The 20,347-nt window shown below is 41.3% G+C and overlaps 1 protein-coding gene across 1 annotated transcript in view; it reads right to left on the bottom strand.

Annotated features, from left to right (window-relative positions):
* Positions 1-1,815: 1,815 nt before the first annotated feature.
* Positions 1,816-20,347, bottom strand: part of cpamd8 (C3 and PZP like, alpha-2-macroglobulin domain containing 8) — a 49,306-nt gene continuing 30,774 nt past the window's right edge. The window contains exons 29-44 of the mRNA XM_023954556.1: positions 20,152-20,308; positions 19,538-19,612; positions 16,539-16,704; positions 16,227-16,313; positions 14,623-14,759; positions 14,361-14,516; positions 13,630-13,692; positions 12,267-12,523; positions 12,091-12,178; positions 8,460-8,534; positions 8,088-8,193; positions 7,854-7,964; positions 7,558-7,770; positions 6,029-6,100; positions 2,846-3,026; positions 1,816-2,752 (exon numbers count right to left, since the gene is read on the bottom strand). Of these exons, the coding sequence (XP_023810324.1) occupies position 2,752; positions 2,846-3,026; positions 6,029-6,100; positions 7,558-7,770; positions 7,854-7,964; positions 8,088-8,193; positions 8,460-8,534; positions 12,091-12,178; positions 12,267-12,523; positions 13,630-13,692; positions 14,361-14,516; positions 14,623-14,759; positions 16,227-16,313; positions 16,539-16,704; positions 19,538-19,612; positions 20,152-20,308 (1,945 nt within the window). The 3' untranslated portion in view covers positions 1,816-2,751. The remainder of the gene's footprint in view (positions 2,753-2,845; positions 3,027-6,028; positions 6,101-7,557; positions 7,771-7,853; positions 7,965-8,087; positions 8,194-8,459; positions 8,535-12,090; positions 12,179-12,266; positions 12,524-13,629; positions 13,693-14,360; positions 14,517-14,622; positions 14,760-16,226; positions 16,314-16,538; positions 16,705-19,537; positions 19,613-20,151; positions 20,309-20,347) is intronic.

Genomic DNA, 20,347 nt, shown 5'->3' with positions numbered 1-20,347 from the left:
ACAACACAGGTTTTGTGATTTTAGCTATTAACGACATCATCAGCGCCTTGGAAATAGATCAAAAGACGATCAGAGTGGGTCTTTTATCAGACAGTTCAAGCATAACTATGATGGATTTTTATATAAAGTGTAAGAATTTTAGAAAACTTGGCAAAGAACCCACTTTCTTTCCTTTCGTGATATCAACTTAGAATGGCTTTAAGGAAAATGAGTGAAAAAGCTGCACAAACATAACCTAAATTAATCCAAAGCCTGACTTCTTTATGAAAGTTTTTCTTTAGCATAAATAATCATGAATTCTTGTACATCATCTGGGATTAAACTAGCAAATCATCAGATGTGTTTTGGTCAAATGGACCACCTTGCATGCAGCTGTAATTTTGCCCTCTTTGATCTCTAAACTCCACTGATTGGCTGTTGGAATGTGAAGGCTTCTCCGGAGGTTAACCAAAAAGGAGCGGGATAACAAGCGACACGTGCAGGAAGCACACATGAAACTAACAGGTTCCAACTGCACTGACTGTTGCCTCGGTAACCAGAATGTGTTTTCAACCGCTCGCCGCTTTGCTCATGTAGCCTCAGAGGTGCATTCAGTTAACCCTTGTGCTATCCTAGGCACTTTAACGTTGGGAGTTGGGTCATCTAGACCCACTAGACAGTGCTCTGAACCTTTTTTCTTCAATGATTTGTGATCTTCACTGGTGTCCATGGATTACATGAAATCTTTCCACCTTTATCCACCTTTGTCATGGTAGGGAGAACACGTCAATGTAAGGGAGGGGTCATCTAAGATAGCACAAGGTTTACAGAAGATGCCAATCATCACTTCCAACACACACACAAAAAAAAACTCCAAAGGCAAAGCAGGGGGCTGCAAAGTATTGTCTGAAACATTTTCCAAAGTCAGTAAAATGCTCCTTAAAGGAAATATAAATTAACTGCAGCATTTTTTAAAAATGTGGCTATTGGAAATTTCTTAAAGGAGGGTAATTTTTGGGTAGAAGAATGATTTACTTATGAAAAGAAAAACGTTCTGCACTGTTCACTATGCCCAAAATGTATTTTCATGGGGCACTAGGTGTGATCAAACCTTTTTGGAGTATGTGGTGGGGGCAACTTTTATTTGTTAAAAGATGCAAGTATCAAAGAGAAATAATGAAAACGATCTGATGGTTGTGGTCCAGGAGGCCTGCGGGACAGAAGCAGCCTTCAGTCTTTATGCACTTTTTTCTCATTTGTCTTTTGCAGAACAACGTTTGTGATGGATCTGGGTTTGTATGTGTTTTAATTTGGTACATTTACAGAATTTAAAACACTTCGACTCTGTATGACATGATCAAAACTGAACAAAAATAAAATAGCTTATGAACTGTACAATCAAACCACAAGGTAGATGCATGAAGAGAACAGACGACGTTCCTGTCCTGAAAGCTCCAAAGGCAGCTTTTGTAATCCAAAACGACCTTTCCAGTAAATGCAAAGTCCTCCGTTTCAGTGGACTTTGTTGCGTGTTGGTCTTCTATCCTCTCCAGAGTTGTTTTTCTTCTCTCTCCTGCGATGATAAACCGAAAAGAAAAACGTTCTGCACTGTTCACTATGCCCAAAATGTATTTTCATGGGGCACTAGGTGTGATCAAACCTTTTTGGAGTATGTGGTGGGGGCAACTTTTATTTGTTAAAAGATGCAAGTATCAAAGAGAAATAATGAAAACGATCTGATGGTTGTGGTCCAGGAGGCCTGCGGGACAGAAGCAGCCTTCAGTCTTTATGCACTTTTTTCTCATTTGTCTTTTGCAGAACAACGTTTGTGATGGATCTGGGTTTGTATGTGTTTTAATTTGGTACATTTACAGAATTTAAAACACTTCGACTCTGTATGACATGATCAAAACTGAACAAAAATAAAATAGCTTATGAACTGTACAATCAAACCACAAGGTAGATGCATGAAGAGAACAGACGACGTTCCTGTCCTGAAAGCTCCAAAGGCAGCTTTTGTAATCCAAAACGACCTTTCCAGTAAATGCAAAGTCCTCCGTTTCAGTGGACTTTGTTGCGTGTTGGTCTTCTATCCTCTCCAGAGTTGTTTTTCTTCTCTCTCCTGCGATGATAAACCGACAGAAAAATTCCAAAAATCTTGAAAATGAAAAGCACATCAGCGCATGTTCCTGTAAAGCATCTGGTGAGCATCTGTGTTTTGTTTTCCTGCATCAAACCGTCACAAGAATTTCCTCAAACTTTCAGGAATTGGGTTAAAGCTTGCCATCGAATCGACCGCAGGGGAAATTGGTGGACTGAACGGCAGAGGGACGACTCAAAAACACCACAACAAAATAAAAAAAATGACCTGTAGATACAAATAAATACCACAGATAGAAAATATAACAACATGTTTGCTTAACATCAGGTGTAATTACAAACATAAATACTCGATTATTTCTTCTAGAGAAGATAAAAGGCAGACAGTGAATAAAACAAAAATGCTACGGTGCTTATTGGTGACTAGGATTGTTGATGATGATAAGTACAAATCTAGAGGTTTCTATCTTTATGTTTTTGACAACATTTCACAATCAACCCTCTGCACACAAGAGCAAACATTAAAGCATCCGAACTACAGAAACACAATCATTCTCCAAGAGCAAACTCTTCCTCCAGGCGAGTCCTCAGTCGCACTTCTCTTTCATTCACAAGCTTATTCACATGTATGATACAATTTGGAGGAGAGGCGGAGCTTTAGCATGGGGCGTCTCTGAGGATGACAACAAAAACAAGGACACTCGTGAGGTCTGCACCCAGAGCAATCGCACATTTAGGAGAGGAGAAGTGCTGCTTGTGACCATACCATCGTTCAGGAGAGCTTTTTGTGTCCAACGTGGGAGGCTGGGCGTCTGCTGGTAGGAACATTTTAGGCTCCAGGTCAATGCGGTCCCCTCCTTCAGCATCAGCCAGGAAAGGCTCAGAATCGGAGTCGTACTCGTAGGAATAGTAGGAGGCCTCTGCCACGGAGCCCTGCTCCTCCTCACCTACGACCAAACAGTGATGCATTAAGTCCGTCACAAGCACATGGAAACCAACAGGCACTTTTTAGGATGGTAAATAGCAAACGGCGTGCTTTACAGTCACAGTCCCATTCAGCCATTCACACACACATTCACATATTCAAACACTGGCACCAACCACCAACGTGGGGTTGTCAAAGACATGGGCGGGCAGGGCGAGAACCGAACCCGCGAGCCTACCACGATCAGAGATCCACCGCTCCACTTCTGCACCACGGCCAGCGCCAGTGGCGCAGAGAGAAATGGTCACTGAAATGAGGACTGACCATCTTGGTCAGAAAATACACCCCCAACAAGCAGTTTTTTAAGCATTCATATCCAATTGGATGGCACTACAGTGTAACACACATGACTGGACATGACAATATTTCATAAAAGGGATTTTTATGCTGGGAAACATGCCTTAGGAGTCTCTGCACAGAATGCTTTCTGTTAAAACCAAAAGTTGCATATTTTGCTACAGAATCAGGAAATTGAACAAGTTAAGGAGGTTAAACTGTTGGGTATGACACTAAATCAAACCATGCCATGGACCACACATACAAGTAACATTGTCAATAAAATGAGTAACAACTTTTCAATAATTAGATGCAATGATACATACATGTCAACAGAAACCTAAAGTCTGCAGTCTTAAGGTTTGTGTTACTTTGAGCATTATCCTGTTTGGTCAAATGGTGCAGAACAGGGCTGTAGGGGTGGATCTGGGTTGTCCTTTAAGGACTGTCTGTTGTGATTAAAAGTCAAAGTATTTTGGTTCTGTCTGTACATCAAATCTGGACATTTTACAGACCCCTCAGCTTCATGGTTACTGCCCACTTGTAATAGACATGGTTGGAACACAAATAGAGCCTCTAATGTTACTTTTACCCTTCCTTTGCCAAGAACTATTGAACTCACAATAACACCCATATATAGAGGAATAAGCTGCCTCTAAAAATGATGGGAATAAGTAATAATAGTAGTTCTAAACGCTCATCTTAAGAAGCCAATAATTCATTATAAAATTACTTTACATACCAGATTTAAATTCTTTTAATTGAGGTATTTCATATATTGTACCATTTCGCCTCGTCTGTTTCTTAGAATCTTTGGAATTTTGAATAACTGTAAGGACTATGAATATGCTATGTTTTATGATTTTTGTTGTTGTTTATTTTAACAAAATTGTTGATTTAAATGATACTTTATTGATCCCACGATGAGAAAATTAGGTTAAAAATTGTGGTTAAGATGAAAAACCATGTATAAAGGTAGTGGAAGACAACGAGTGAAGCATTTCAATTCCAAACTTAATTCAGATTTGATAGTCTTTATATGAAGCAGTACCTACAGGGATGCACGGTGGTGCAGTGGTTCAAATCTCTTCTGTGTGGAGTTTGCATGTTCTCCCCGTGTCTCTGTGGATTTCCTCCCACAGTCCAGAAACTGACACCACAAAGTTGTCCTCATGGTGTTAATGTGTGGCCCTGGAACAGACCGGTGGCCTGTTCTCAGCATAACCCACCTTTGCTCAACAGTTGCTGGGTTAGCTCCAGCAACCCCATGACCCCAAAGGGATTCAGCAGGTCATGAAGATGGATGGAAGGAGTACCTACACTTGGCCAGTAGGGGGCCCACTATGCTTTAAAGGTAATTTTCATCCATGAATTTAATAGGAATGTGTCCTTTTTAAAACAAGGGGTGGACTAGACCTTTAAAAATGCTCATGTCACCCACATTTGGATTCTTTACTAGTTAATGTTTAATCACATGAATGTTCACTGTACTTAAAATGGGACAAGTTTTGAAATTTGAACCATAAATAAGAAGCAGACACGCTCAATTGATGCTCGCGCATCTGCATGTTGTTGACTAAAAAGGCAAGTTTGCGCAGAGCGGCTAATTCCAGAGCTTCAGCGTCCTTCACCGTCTAGATGGAAAGAGTCAGTTCCTTGGCACGGCCCACCTTCACCTCCTGCTCTCCGTGCACAGAGAGTGCACATCCTCAGCACCTTAATGGTTTTACAGTTCTTATTCATTCCAACCACCCCAGATCTGAATTTGCTCCCTTTTGTGTGTGCAGGTTTGCTTGTGCTCACAGGCCGAAGTTGTGAGCTTATTTAGATAGATGTGAGAAATAGCATTCCTTTGGTGATGGGAGGCATTTCACTTTTTTTTTTTTTTCAACCAAACCGACCTTTGACTGAAAGCTGTTTTATGAGCAGCAGCTACTGGGAGTTACAGACAAGAAAACAAGTCAGCACAGGTTGCTCCACACACCTGTGCACAGGTGAGCTCTAATATTATGTCCATGGCACCTCCCCCAATGCAACGCGTTAAGTGCACACGCACTCTGCAGCTTTTTAGGCAGAACGGCATGTTTTCAACAGACTACACACCCCTATCCGTACACAACCCAAACAAGCACTTCAATAAACACATCTGCCCCTTTATCTGGAAGATCGTAGACATGATGTGGCGGCTGGGGAATGCACTGCCACACACCCCACCTATTCACTTTCCTCACCTTTACTCCTTTCATCCCTTCTCCCTTTTGACCCCACTCCTTTTTTTCTCTCTCTGTCAAGCCATCACATTGTTCCAGTCCTGCCCACCCACCCACCCCCAAAAGACAATCTCAGCCTTTTATTCTCCAAATCTGTCATTTTCACTTCTCTGGCAAAGGCAAACCATTGGTTTTCTGCAGGAAAACCCCACAGTTTGCATGTGTTATGTACCTGTTTACAGATGAGAGATTCACAGAAAGGAAAAGTGTCTTAAACTGATCCAGATGGAAATGAAATTAAATGAATGCACCTTGTAAACATTCAGAAAACCAAAACAAGATGCCGCTGGCTTGAAAGGTTTCCATTGAATCGAGGAAGAAGTCTGAATTACTGCTAAAACCCAATTATTATTGATGAATGACATAGAAGTATAAGAGCAATCTGGGGTATTGGAAGAGCTGTGATAAATGTAGTTACCCATGTTCACTGGAACGGATGGTTGCTCGGTGTCCTGGTTTGCTGCCGAGTGGCTGTCTCCAGTCGTTTCCACTGGGAATGCAAAGACACACTTAAATAAATGTATATGCATCTTAATAAACAAACCCTTTGATCGTTTCAAGTGTTGTGTAATGGAAAAACTGCTTGCAGGTGTTCTCCACCTCATTGAGCAACTTTTCCTAGAAGAGCAATGGTCGAAGGCCTTGGGTTAAAAAAAAAGTCTACCCTATTTTTTTCTTTTTTTTTTAAGAGGAGATGGTTGCATGAATGCGCTCCACACAAGCGTTCACAAACGAATAAGATCAGGGAGCTTTTAAAAAAAACTAAAATCACTTTGATGATCTGCAGCTTGAACCACTTGGCACAAATCAGAGATCTTTTCCAACCAAAGTTTTGTTTATGGTTTTTTTCCCAATCTGCTCCCCAACATGAAGGCTGCTTTGTTGTTGGGCTTTGCGTCGGAAAGGAATGTGACAACGATTTCAAAGGATGGACAAAAGCACTCTGTCATTTGGAGGCAGCCCTGTAATACAGAGTGAGTAAGAGAGGCATGAGGGGCAGGCGGTGTCACCATGGACGATTTTAACAAAGGTCCTCATCCAGTAATCAGCTCCACACCTGAACAGCTGCTTCCAGAGCTCGTGGTCCACGCATGACGGCATGAACATGTGTTCATTTCAAAGCACACTAGATGACGGCATCTTTGCTTTTATTTTTATGTACCCAGAACACACTGAAACAATTTCTAACTCCTATCTTACAAGATAGGACCCATAGGAAATACAAAGGTCGTAGAGCCCTCCACGAACGAAAATGTTTGCATACATTTTTTTCCTAAGGGCATTCTTCGGGTGACAAGTTGTAGTGAACACTTATACAACATGCAAGGGTGAGGAAGGGTGAAGTAGGTAAGACCATTGTCTGTCTGAGAACTCAACTGGGTGACCCAGAATTGACATTGGTCCATCTGTGGTGGATCTTGGTTGCGCGGGGATTCCATCTCACAACAGGGGAGTGGTTTTTCCTGCCAACCCAGTGTTGACTAGTTTGACCCGCTCCCTTCAGTTACCAAAAACTTAAGCAATCAGGCCCTGAAATGTAAAATGCATGTTTTGTGTCATAAATCAAGGTGTGCTTCCAAAATTAAACTTTTGTCATCTGTGGCAAAACTGGATGCCAGTGTCATCTACGGTGTTACTGTGGGCAAGTCACCTTAAATATAAAATATGTTTTGTTTTAATATTATTTTGAAAGTAAAATGTTTCCTGTTCTATGGGTGACATCACACTCACTCGCTCCAGTTCTCCGATACAGTCAATGGTTTCTCCCAATCTTCCGTCAGGAGGGAGTTTTGCACTTTTTTGCTCCACACAGGGATTACAGTAAAGCTAAAAGCCTTCTATCACCTGTGACAGTTAGCCTAAAGGGCAAGCTGACACACAGTATTTACAAGGTCTGAGGCATACAATGTGGGTAAACAAGATGTTGATGTGTGATGAAGGTCTTACCGGGAGAGCACTGGGACAAAGAAACCTCTCTGATGCGTGTCCCGTTTCGACAGGCAAAAACCTCCATTTGACACGGGTTTTGGTAGAGCTGTCCATCTGACCCACACACCGGCTCGCCGTCGTAGCCACAGTCTCTGTGACACGTGCAGCGCTCAAACTGCTCTTCCTCCGGGCAGCCGAACACGTTGTTGCACTGGTGTGATTGCACGAAGCCTACAGGAAATGGGTTTTGTTGAGGAGAATGTTAAAAATGTAAAGTCAGTCACCTGCTAGAAAGCACGGCGCTTAAGGCCCACCTATCCACTGATTGGTTGAACTCTCCACTTCGTTGCAGGTGGGTCCATCACACAGTTCACGTGCAAGTGGGCTGCTCTCACTGACGTTGTAGAACCTGGTGGCCTCAAACGCTGGGTAACCAAAAATAGATACATTCATTTCACACCCATAAATTATTTTTTTTAATGATTTTTTCTGTACAGCTTTTTTTGTTGTAGTTTGACCAACAAGAGCTGCACTCTTCAGGTGCACACCTGGTTCATAGTAGTCATAGATCTTGACTGGAACAGGTGCCGTTTTGCCCACAATGAATTCCCGGACAGCTTGGAAGGCCACACATGTCATACATTGACTGGGAATCTGAGAAAGGGTCACATCCACAGAGACATGAGCTCAGATGCATACCTGCCCTCTGAACAGAAAAACCACCCTTGTATCAACACTGCTGTATGTTTTCACACCCTCTGAAAACAGACTGAAACAATGATACAAAGCCATAAAATAACATTTTACTTTCAATTTAAAAAGAAAAGTTCATTTTCCTCAGTCTGTGAAGGTCGACAAAGTGTTTTCTTGCTTTTATCCGTTTTCAATGTCAGACAAATGATTTTCCGTGTTGACCTCACCTCATCAAAATAGAGCAGCACTTTTCTCCCGTCCAGCTCGTACCTCTTCAGTCCCACCCTCTTGTCCATCAGTATCTGTTGAGGTTAATGCATTAGATGGGCTTAATGTCAGTTTGAGGAAAATCCCAGATGATAGTAGAATTTAACACTTGATTGTAGCTTTATGCTTAAACTTAGATTTAGCCTATGAGAATAAAACAAGTGGATTGCAGCAGCATTGACCATTAAGTGAAAGCGTAAAGATGACATCTCTTCATTGTCTTGCTTTTTAATCATTTAGCAAAAAGTACAACTGGAAATCCATTAAAATGTCACAACAAACACTTACTTACACAGAGCACGTATAAATAAACCACTTTTTAAATGTTAGTAACACTCTCTATTATGGTACGACTGTGACTTTTTTGTTTGTTTTGTTGGCATGACCAATGATCAAACTTATATGTGGCATTGAGGTGGCCTACACAAAATGTCATGGTCGTAGACCGCTCAGTGAACCTGTGGAGAGAAAATGTCCATGCACATGTGCTCTACAGGCATGCTACAGGCGACAGGTCTTAGTGAACACCAATACAACACGCAGGCGTGTCAACCCCACCAAATCCTGCACAAGGAACCTGTTGGTGCTATTGACATGATAAGTGCGTGCTCCTTGCTGAAGCCTGACTCTTAGAAATGAGGAAATAATACAATCGAGTGTAGTTTGTGTGGAGATCCCAATGGCATCCTATGGGCACTACTGTATGATGTCCACACCCTATGCATACGGCATTTGTGCGGCCAGTAAGAAGCCAGTACTCGCACCTAGTGGCTACTAGAGTGGCCTGGGGACACCGTATGACAGCTTCGCCCATACTTCATATGTGCGTGTAATGTCCATAAGCTTCACGAAAACTGTTTGATACACTTACCAAACACCCAACAACAGCATGTTCCATTTTCATGACTTCTTTTAAGGTGGCTGTACGAGTCTCAAGAAAACTCCATAACACATCTGCGCTCCCGTTAAGTTGAAGCCGTTTCTCCCTAAAAGTCTCTATGGGTCCAGGCAACCTGAAAACCTGCAGCACCTGTACGGGTTAACCCCCGTGAAGCCCGGGTGAATGCGACTCGTGCCCCCGACTGTCCCCCCGACTCCGTCTGGAAGAAGCTCATCTTCTGGACTTCAAATATGTAGTTGTAGAGTTAGATAAGTTAATTCTTCAAGAGTTCTGGTAAATCGCCTGTCCGTCCTGGTGGACACCCCTGAGGTTTCTTTGTTTTTTCCGGAATGCGTTTTTTTAGGAGTTTTTTCTTACCGCGAAGGGGCGTCTAAGGGCAGGGATGTCCAGTTTAGCTTAGTCTGTTTAGTTAGTTCAATTTAGTATTTTCCTATTAAATTCTATGTATTCATGATCCTTTTGATTTTACGTTAAACTTTTTCTTATACCGATACGAAGCCCATCGAGATGACTGTTGTTGTGAATTTGGGCTATACAAATAAAATTGAATTGAATTATTGTAGCTTTGCACGGTATGGGACACAAATAACACATAAATAATAGTTTGATCACGCTTTGGTGTTTGTTCCGAACAAAATCAGATATGCAGCTTTAAACAATTGGGTGGAAATCCTTTGGTAAATGTCACATGCCTTTAGACATGAACTCCTTTTTCTGCTTTTCTATTTTGCAAATGAGTATGTGATCAATGTGGGCAGAGACTGTTTTTTACTGTGAATTTCCATGTTTTCACCAAAAGTTCCTCAAACAGGATTTTTTTTTATTTTGTCAAAGGTAGCAGCCATTGGACAACAAGGGTTTATGAGGTGCTTAGCCAGAGCTGGCGCCACCAAGATACTCACATCCATGCATGTTTACATTTTTCCTCAATCTCTTTCTTTTTCTCACAAACACATTGTAAAACTGCTTTTAAAGGATTGTTTGTCCGTGTATACTCAGGCCATGAAATCTGAAAATGAAGTAATCGAGTTATTATTAGACTTTAGCTATTGTTGCCCTGCAGACCTTTACTGGACTGATCGTTCCATTTTGGGCAGCATCTATGAAAAAAAGCAACTGCTCTGGAATGCAGAAGTCAAACTTCTCACCGTAAATGGAGGAATGTCTGCCGCGCTCAAGCCGGCAGCAGTAAAACTCAAGGCAAGGCAGCAGGGGTGTAAACTGAGCTTTAACTAGGGTAACCTGAGGTGACATACTCATGTGTGCAATTCCAGTCTTTCTGCGGCAAGTTACAGAGGTGACTTTTGTTGATCCAGGCCTGCAGTTTGAGGCTTTATTACAATCTGCTAATGAGGTAAGAGGTTCTTACGGCCTAGGGAGATGACCTGTACTATATCCCGAAATTGGATCTAACTCTTGACTCTGATGTCAAAGATTCAATTTTAACACAAAAAAACGTTTTTTTTTCTATTCAGGACAACTTAGGAGTTGATTTTTTTCCATTCAAACCAACTTTTTTGAGCATTTTTGAGCTTTCATTTGCTCAGATTTGGACTTTTTTATCATACCATAGGTGGAGCAAAAAGAGTTATACATTTTACTTGGTCCCCCCAGTTGCCATTTATGGAAGTAAATTGCTGAGTTAGGAGAGGCAATTGCTAGTCATTGCCCATCCAAATCTTTGCCGTCTAATATTCAGTGTGTGATGACAGAGATAGTCTCTCCAATGTATTTTTGTCTCTGATTTGACCTGCGTCACAAAAGGAGGCAGAAGAATGACAGAAGAGGAAAGCAACCTCACCTAAATCAGTAATAGAATAATTCCCACATTCTACAAAAAGGGAGTTACAGATACACAAAACAGGCCTCCTGAATGGGACTTCATACCAATAAGAATTATGAGAAAACTGTTGGACATTGATCCTGAAAAAAACAATCTTCTTTTGTTCTGAGTTTGGGTAGCTTTTATTCAAAATACTTAAAATATAACCAGACCACTGCTGAAAACATTTCTCACAATCATAACAGCTACAAAACAGCATCAGAGCATGCTCACCTTTGACATCCAATCTGTCTAATGCGGAAGTACCAACCGTTTGAAAATCGATCATTAAGGAGTAATGAAAACTTGGGGTTTGGGCCCAAACTAAAATATATCACACACTGTCTTTCATTTATCGAAACAGACCTGTGTAAGAAAACGCCTAGAGCAGGATTTGCAGCGCTTGGACATTTTGCCTCTTCTAGCTGTGAGTACACGCGCTAGTATCGGGTCGTCAACTCTGTATGCTCAAAATGCGTTCAAGAATACCTGTTTAGCGCGCTCTTGAATGTGCAGCTCATGCCTGGTGTTTACGTAGCTCAACACCCAGTAAAAATATGTCTTTTGGAGACGCCAATATCCTGGTGTTAGGGTGAGATGCTGTTAGCATAGACCTCAATTACAATATATCCTTCTATAACAAATGGAAGAACTAGATCTTCTACATGTTCCTGTGAATACGTGAGCTAATGTGACGCCTTTGGAGTGTTAGAGTAAAGTAGAATGAATTTGATAAATTCATAATCAAAATGTTGATGCATGTGATTTACATTCATACCTGTTCACAACAGTGAGCAAAGAGCAACAAGTAACTGTTTGCTTGTAGAGCTTGGATAAAGTGTGCGTGTGTTTCAGTGTGACCACATACCCGCTCTAGACTTTCTACGTCTGCTCGGAAACCCGAAATCATTGGAACCTCTACGACGGCCATATTTGATGAGCCGGAATGGAGCCATCTAGACCAAGAAATTGAGGTCAGGAAAAACCTTTTAGTCACGATTTCCTGAAAAGCATCTCAGCTGTCGAGTGTGCGTCACTTTGTACCTGGCACAAACTTCTAAGGAGATGCGAAAGTCCATTTTGTCCTTGTGGGCCGAAGGATCGTCATCCTCAATGGGCGCCCGCCGTTTCCGGTGAAGCTCAGAGCGGTTGTCTGCTCGGCTCCGGGAGCGAGAGGCGGTGTGATGAGAGGAGGTGGACAGAGGCTTGACGGGTCGTTCCTGAAAAGGCTCTTTCAGATCCACTTTGAGGTGGAAAGCTGGTTTGGACACCGGATCAGGAACATTATAAGAGACATCAATCTAAACAAACACAGACAAGCAGAACTATTGTTTAGAAAATGAAATTGTAAGGACACCAGATTAAAAAAAAAAAGGGGGGGGGTTTCTAGCTGGTTAATTGTTCTCACAAATAGAGCGATGAACTGAAGCGCACCCAACAGATGTTGATCTAGTCAAATAATACCACATCTTTTTTTTGTTCCCCTTAGTAGGATTTCTTTGATTTTTCATTGGATTAAATAACAACTGAGATTGGGAACAATCACTGCACCAAATATCTTACCAAAGTTGGCATTTTATGCTTTCTAAGGCTTTCAAAAGGTTTGGGTCTGAACACATTCTGATTTTTGTGGATGTTAGGAACTCCTGAGGTCCAGATCATCTTAATCAGGTTTAAAACCAAACTCAGAAACTCAGCAAAGTGTTCCTAACTTTCATGCATTGCATATAAACACTCACAGATCTGCACTCCGATCTGATCCAGCCAAAAAAAACAAACCCTGTTCTCTAGGACATAGTTTCTGCAGAGCAACAGGAGTTTATCAGAAAAATTCACCTCTGAGTTGCAACGAGACTGTTGGTGCAGAGTAGGCCCGCCCCCACATCCCGTCATCGATCTGTTCACATGCTCTCCTTACACGCTAGTTTACGGCCCCTCACAACCCAACCTAACATTGCAGGTGCCAAAAACATTGAGCAATCTAGCCGTACAGTTCTGAGCCAGTAGCCAGTCCATACGAGGAAAATAAAGACGCAGATGAATAAAGAAATACTCAGAAATGCATTTTCAAGCTTAATTTTCTTCATATATGTCCTTCATCATCAGAAAACATGTTAAAAACACAATTTTCAACTGAATGGGTCTTTAACCTCTTGGATTCCGCGAGTTGAATCTTTCAATTGTACCTTGTGTTTGGATTTTTACACATTTAAAGCATATTTACATATTTTAAACTTTTTAGATCTTTTATCTTTTTACAATACCGTTGTAGGAAAGAAACTTTAGAGCTGTTGATCAGGTTTTTTTTCTTCTATAATACGCTTTTTTAGAGCAAAAATTGTTAACATTTGAGTCATTTAAAAGATAGTTAACATTGCATTTTTTTCAGCTTGAATGTGTAAAATACCTGCATGAGGCAGCAGCCTTCTCCTTTAGCACTGACAAAAAGGCCTGTGGGGATACTCGGGATCTGACAGAAACACACCATCACAAAGAAAAGCAGAAGAAGGGGCAGGGAGAGGTTAGCAGATCATTCATCAACTGAATGAATGTTGTAGCAGCCCTTCATTTCCCCCAAATGATCTGACACCAGATCAAAGGGAAACTAGCAGACAGTTGCCTGCATTCTCACCTGAACTTCACCGGCTCGCTGATGGAACCGTTTCCTCCCAGCAGCGACGCTGAACGGCTGCCACAGAGCTCTTACCCACACTTAAGTTTGTTTATTTGTGGGAAAACGGCCTGACGAAATGCAGTGGCTAAATCAACGATGCAACATGACTCTTTTGGGAAATGACCAGCCCAGGTGAGCTTGGTTTGGTTTGGCAGATAGGAAAGGCCACGGCTTTTCTAGAGCTAAACATCTCAACACAGAGATGACTGTTTGATGCTGTGACTTCGTCATGCCGCTGTTCATCAATCAAAGCATTAAAAAATGAACTCAATTTAAAGAAGCAAAAAGTTTGTATTTATTTTTTTTAAATGACATATCCCATCTAAAGTACTGGCAGTTTAATCTAATTGCAAATTTGAAGTGCTGCCAACATGGATTGATAATCCATCTTGACTAATGAGCGCAAAAAAGTATATAAATGCCCAATTATTCAAAAGCCAAGATTTTGTAAATGCAACGTTTACCTTGGCGCTCTGGAGCAGCTTCTTGTTGTCTTTGTTTAGTTCAAAGGTCTCCTGGAAGTCAAGGTTGGTGGAAGCCAGAGAGATGGTGAGGTTCACCCCTCCTACATAAGACAAGATGGCGTACTCTGACAAGGCCTGCAGAGCCACACACGTGTCCTGGAACAGGACCGGTAAGGAACAATTTAAAATCTAGATCATCCTTTGAAAACATACAAACTGTGTAATAGGAGAAAGGACAAAAAGCAGGAAAAAAAGCTGTTACTTGTGTGGAAGAGAAGCCACCTAAGGCATTCCTTTGTTGGGAGAGCCATTTGACCACAGGCAGTGCGGAGCCCACATCCCCCAGGAGAGTGTAGGTCAAAAGACCATAAGCCGTCATCTCCACCTCTGCTGACACCACTTAAATCGAACAGAAACAGACTTTTAAGGCCGTGTCACAGCCTCTACGTACATGTTGTGCATTTTCCACAAATTAAATTGTACGCGCGTGATGTACGTAATTCATAAGTGTTTCTTGTGATTGTCATTCATTGATGTGTGCCGATGTCCATCAAGGGTTTCAGCAGATGGGTCTTTATCTGAATTTGGTTTTAAGCTGTTCAAAAATTTTTAGTTGATTGAGAATTAAACATTTTACGCATATTTTATGTAGTTCATACGCAGTTATTACGGTACTTAAATCCTATGCAATTGTACGTGATTTTTGCAAGATACATACTCATATATGTGGCTTTCCAGGACGTTACACGTATGTCTAACAGACTTTTTACATATACCACTAGGGGTGTAGGAAAAAAAAAAAAAAAAAAAAACGATAAATATATAACGTGAGATTTTATTTTGGAATACTTTTTTTCGCTTACAAATTCTGTCAAGACGATATTTGTGTCATTATATGAACGTCTTTCAGCGTCTGACTCTTGATTTCTACTTAAACATCCGACTGCTAGTTGGCATCACAGCACACTGAGCCTCTTAGAGCAGCTCTACACCACACCAAAACAACAAGGGGGGGTGGCCGTGGTGCAGCAGTAGGGTGGTCGACCCCTTATCGGAATATTGCAGGTTCGATTCCCACCTTGCCCGCCCATGTGTTGAAGTGTCCTTGGGCAAGACACTGAACCTCAAATTGCCTCTGGTGGAAGGTTGGTGCCAATGTTTGGCAGTGGAGCTGCCACCATATACGCTATTTACCATTTACCATAACAAGATCTTGCAAGAATGTTAAAGGCTAAATAAATGTTCAGTCAACCTCACAGTTTTTGTTGTTATGAGACATGACTGCTTAGTTTTTGCTTGGGATGGGTACCGAACTGAAACTCTGGGCCACATTGCTGCTAATACCATGTAAAGATGCAGAATGTGGTGCTTTGTAGTGGGCCCCAAAGGCAAACGAGTGAAACTTGAGATGTATCGCAATACGTATTGTTTCACCAGACTCTTGCCAATACACACCCTTTTGTGCCACAGATGTATAACTTTTACATTGTGTATCCGGCACACATATCACATTAGATTTACGTAATTGACACAAGAATCACTAATGAATTGCATGGAAACATCACGCACGGTTCATGTTCTACGTTGATTTACGTGTTCTGTGCGTGGTTCATTAGTGATACATCTGTGAAATTTTCAGGCAACAACCACAACTTTTCTCACTTTTTCCACATATATTCACCTATGACCAATTTTCATCCATACACTAAGCACAAAATGTACGTAGTGACTGTGTGACATGGTCTTCAGGACTGTATTCAGGGTTTGGGTGACTTTGCTACTGTGTAAATCAGTTTGACAGTAAATGTAAAGAAAAAGTGTATCTATGTTGGCAACTTCCTTTTCTGTTTTACATTAAACATGTACCTGACTGAGAGAGACCGTCACTGAAGCCCATGAAGGTATCTTCATCTGTCACACTGCTGCCCGTCATACTCCAGTGGGTAAGTCCATCTGGAAAAACAGACTTTTTGAGACAACGGCAGGCTCTTTTATATGCTTTTAACTGAATCTATTAGATGTGTAACCTAGCCTCTACCTTAATCATACACAAGGGGTAGAATTATCAAAGGACATTCTTGTGTATCAAAAAATCTGCTAGATAGAACATGCTGAAAGATATGGAAAGAGTAGGTGGAGCAAATCTATCATCTTCACCATACAAGTGTGCAGCTGTACCTTGTGTGATGGCCATGTGGTTGAGGCGGCGCAAAGCCAGAGGAGCGTAAGGGCTGCGTAACAGAGCCAAGGTGTAAGCAGACAGAGCGGTGGTGTATGGGTCATCAACAGAATGCAAACTGCTCTCCAAGAAATCCTTGGCTTTGGAAACCGCCACCTTTTCTTCCTGTATTGGACAAGGCAGGGCAGTTTCATCATCACCTGAAGCTTACAGGGTCCATCCAATATCTATACCTGCTCAAGGAGGTTGCTGGATGGCTGATTTTGGGCAGAAGCAAGGGAGAACATGGACAGTTTAGCGTTTCATCACAAGGCAGCACACAAAGACAAACAACCACACACAACCTGTTTAAATAGTGACCCTTACTGCATATCTTTCCTCTGTTTGGACCCTTTTTTACCAATGAATGCATATACTGACATGTATATCCTATTAACAGATGTTCTGGTGTTTTTGAGTTTCCCTTCTACTCTCTTAACACCTCCTCTTGTGTCTTTTTACTGATGTTCTGTGGTTTTGTTTGCTTCGTATTCTCTCTCTGAATCAGTCACTAACGTATTTCTTCTGTTGAAAAGATCTTAGGTTGGTCCGTCTACATCCTGTCTCTCCTTGTTGCAGTTCTCTTGTCTTCTAACAGATTTTCCAGTACTTTTGTGTTTGTCTCTCTCCTGTCCTCAGACTCCGGCTGTCTGGTTGAGTCACCTTTCCTGAGTCTGGTTCCGCAGAAGATTTCTTCTGTTTCTTCCATTTAGAGCGATCTTTTCTCTCCACTTTCCCCTCAGCTTACTCAGAAAGGGGATAACAACAAAAGCCGTTAATATGTTGGTGACTTAAGCCTCCACCTCAAGGGACATCATGAAAATAGAACATACCATTGTTGTAGGTGTGGTAAGTGTATCGTGAAGTATTTGTAAGGCTGATGGAAGTTACAGACACTTGTAAGGTACGAGTGATGTGGTCCTTTGCTGAACTTGTTGGTACTGTACAGTACTGGTTCCTTACTAACCACACCAAATGCCTCATGCATGGAGTGTGCATGTGATACGTAATACGTGTGTCCACACAAACTATCCTCCGATTGTCTAGTTTGTGCAATCCGCAGGGTTGAAAAACAAAAAAACATCCTTTCCTCACGCCTGCATTTCACCTACTTCCTCCTTACTTACTCTTGCGTGTTATACAAGTGTTTGCTATGTTGTGTCGCCTGCAGCATGCCTGCAGAAGAAAACATGCATGAATATTTTCTCTGCAGGCTAACAGAGTGGTCTAAGACTTTACTCTTCCCTGCGGCCCCATACAGGTTTGCCCATTTTTGCTAGCAGAAATCCTGTATCCACCCATAAGAGCAGTTGTGAAACAGGCTTTAGATGGACTGTCTAAAAACCCTTTGGTCTTATTGGAACCATCTGGACTCAATTGCTTCAACACAACCCAATGAATTGAACCTCGTTTGATGTTTCTTGCCTTTTGAGTAGCGCATTGGGAGAACCTCAGGGATGAACTGGTGCTTGATAAATTACAACATCTGAATGGATTTGGAATCTCCAGTTAAGGATGTTGGATTTTTGGAGGTTTGGGTCAGGGTGGAAAAATAACATAAAAAGAAAGCAAACAGAAAGAACCAGAATGGGATTTGAACCAGAGGTTTGTAGTGATGTAATAGTGCTAACCATCCCACTGACCAGTCCCCTACCTCAAAAATGGGGTGATCATGTATTTTTTTATTCCTGCTCCCCAGTTATGGAATATTATTCCTCCAGAACTGTGCATGACATCATACCAAAACAGTTTTATATGTCAATTAAAGTCAAACCTCTTTAAAACGGCTATTTACATTCAGTAGTTGGTGGAATCTTCTTTTCTTTAAATTGATTTATCAAACTTTCTATTGTTTTTTTATGTATTTTACCGCTTTTTGTAATTCTACACTGTTGTTTTAAAATTTTTGTTCTTAATTTGATCAGGACAAACATGCTCTTCATATGTGCCCATTTTTAAGATCATTTTTGGACAAGCTGGATGACAGTCAATTTTTTATTTCTGGCTCCAGCCAAAAAAATACCTGTGCCCTTTTATTTTCACTTACCGGTAGGTTCATTGACCAAACGGAGATTTGGCTTTTATCTTATAAACAAGTGACCTTCTCTTTCATCTATAAGACGCGCCACTCACTGTAATTATTCATCTTTTAATTATATGAAATTGGAAGGGAGGTGGAGATTTGGCTTTGAAGTTAAAGGATACCTATTCTGGCTTTATCAGTTTAAAAAAATGTCAAATTTTAGAAAAAAACCTCCAGGACGCATGGAGAAAAAGGGGAAAGACAGATGAAGGGAGGTGAACTAAGGCTGGGAAATCCTAAATAATGAGCCAACTATTTGGACAAGTGGAGGTCGAAGGCAAAACAGAGGATTAGCAGCTTTTTTTAAGTTTATTTTAACAAGTTTAAACATATTTGAAAAGAGTTTTCTTCTAAAACTCAAAAACCCTTGAAGATATCTTGAGCTGAAGGAAGAGAGCATGAAATGTTAAAGCGAGAAGAAAATGGCAAAAACAAGTAACAGAGTGTCTTTCATGAAGCTAAACCGCTGCAGCATGTCAGCTTAAATCTTCGGAGGGAGTCCAGATACGATTCGGCATAACATTAAGAGCACTGGAGCATAACAAATTTGAGTGGGCTGGTTGCCAGAACATCCATCTTCATAGCTATGAGGAATGCAGTGATATGTCCACACATGATCCAGGCTGCAGCCATGGCACATATTTTTCATTGAAAGCGAGAAAGGTTGTTCACTATGAGCTGCTCTTCATATATACAGAACTAAGAAAAATGCATATATATGTCAGAGGTGAGTGACACATTTTTAATCTCAAACATTGGATGACGTTTTTGTAGGTTTGAGTATACATTAAATACTATTAAGTCTACCAAAAGCATCAATCTGAGGAGTGGCTGTGAGGCTAGAGGTGTTCTGCTTCCTGCTGTGGAAGTTCTTACCTCTGTGGTGATCCCAGTCTCCAGCAGAGCTGCTACCACATACGCCGTAAGTGAAATCTTCCCATGGATCCCTCCCTGGGTAGAAAATTACCAGTAACTTTTATTTCTTGGTAGAACCCCTATCAACCATTGTCTTCCTTCGCTTACTCAGAACAGACATCTTCAAAAGAGGGTAGATGATTTACAGAGGCGTGACTTTATTCTAGGTTTTAAATACTGACGCTTTCTAGTGAGACAATTTAATGGCTTGAGTCATTCCATAATTTGTCAAGCAGAACACCTCTACTATTTACAACAGCTTCCCCACTGTCTGGAACTGCCAATGGCAAGACATATCCTGACTGCACAACCATCTACACAAGTCTGATTACTATGCCTCTAGGTAGAACCACCAGCATTTATGGACCTCCTTTGAAGAAAGTCAACTGTCTGGATTATCTACGATGTTAAATCCAAGACCCGCTCTTACTATATGTGCCCTGGTCATAGAACAAATCAAATAAAAAACAAAAAAAACATTTTCATAGAGAGTAATTCACTTCCTTTAAATAAGGAGGTCTTTCTTACAAAATGCTTCTGATTCAACAAACTGACATCCCCCCCAAAGGGTTTACCTGAAGGTCTTTGTTGAGGATGCGTCCCATAGCAGGGAAGGACCCGTCATCCTGCTGATGTTTGATGAGCCAGGACTTTGCTGCATGAAGCTCTTCAGAGTCAATAAAGATGAAAGCTCGTGACTGAGAAAAGGACTTCAACACAAAAGCTGTGAGCCTGCAGGACCAGCAAACAACAAGGGAGAAAAATCAGAGC

Source organism: Oryzias latipes, chromosome 4, assembly GCF_002234675.1.
Source record: "Oryzias latipes chromosome 4, ASM223467v1".
NCBI lineage: Eukaryota > Metazoa > Chordata > Actinopteri > Beloniformes > Adrianichthyidae > Oryzias > Oryzias latipes.
This window is presented reverse-complemented; position numbering and strand designations above follow the sequence as displayed.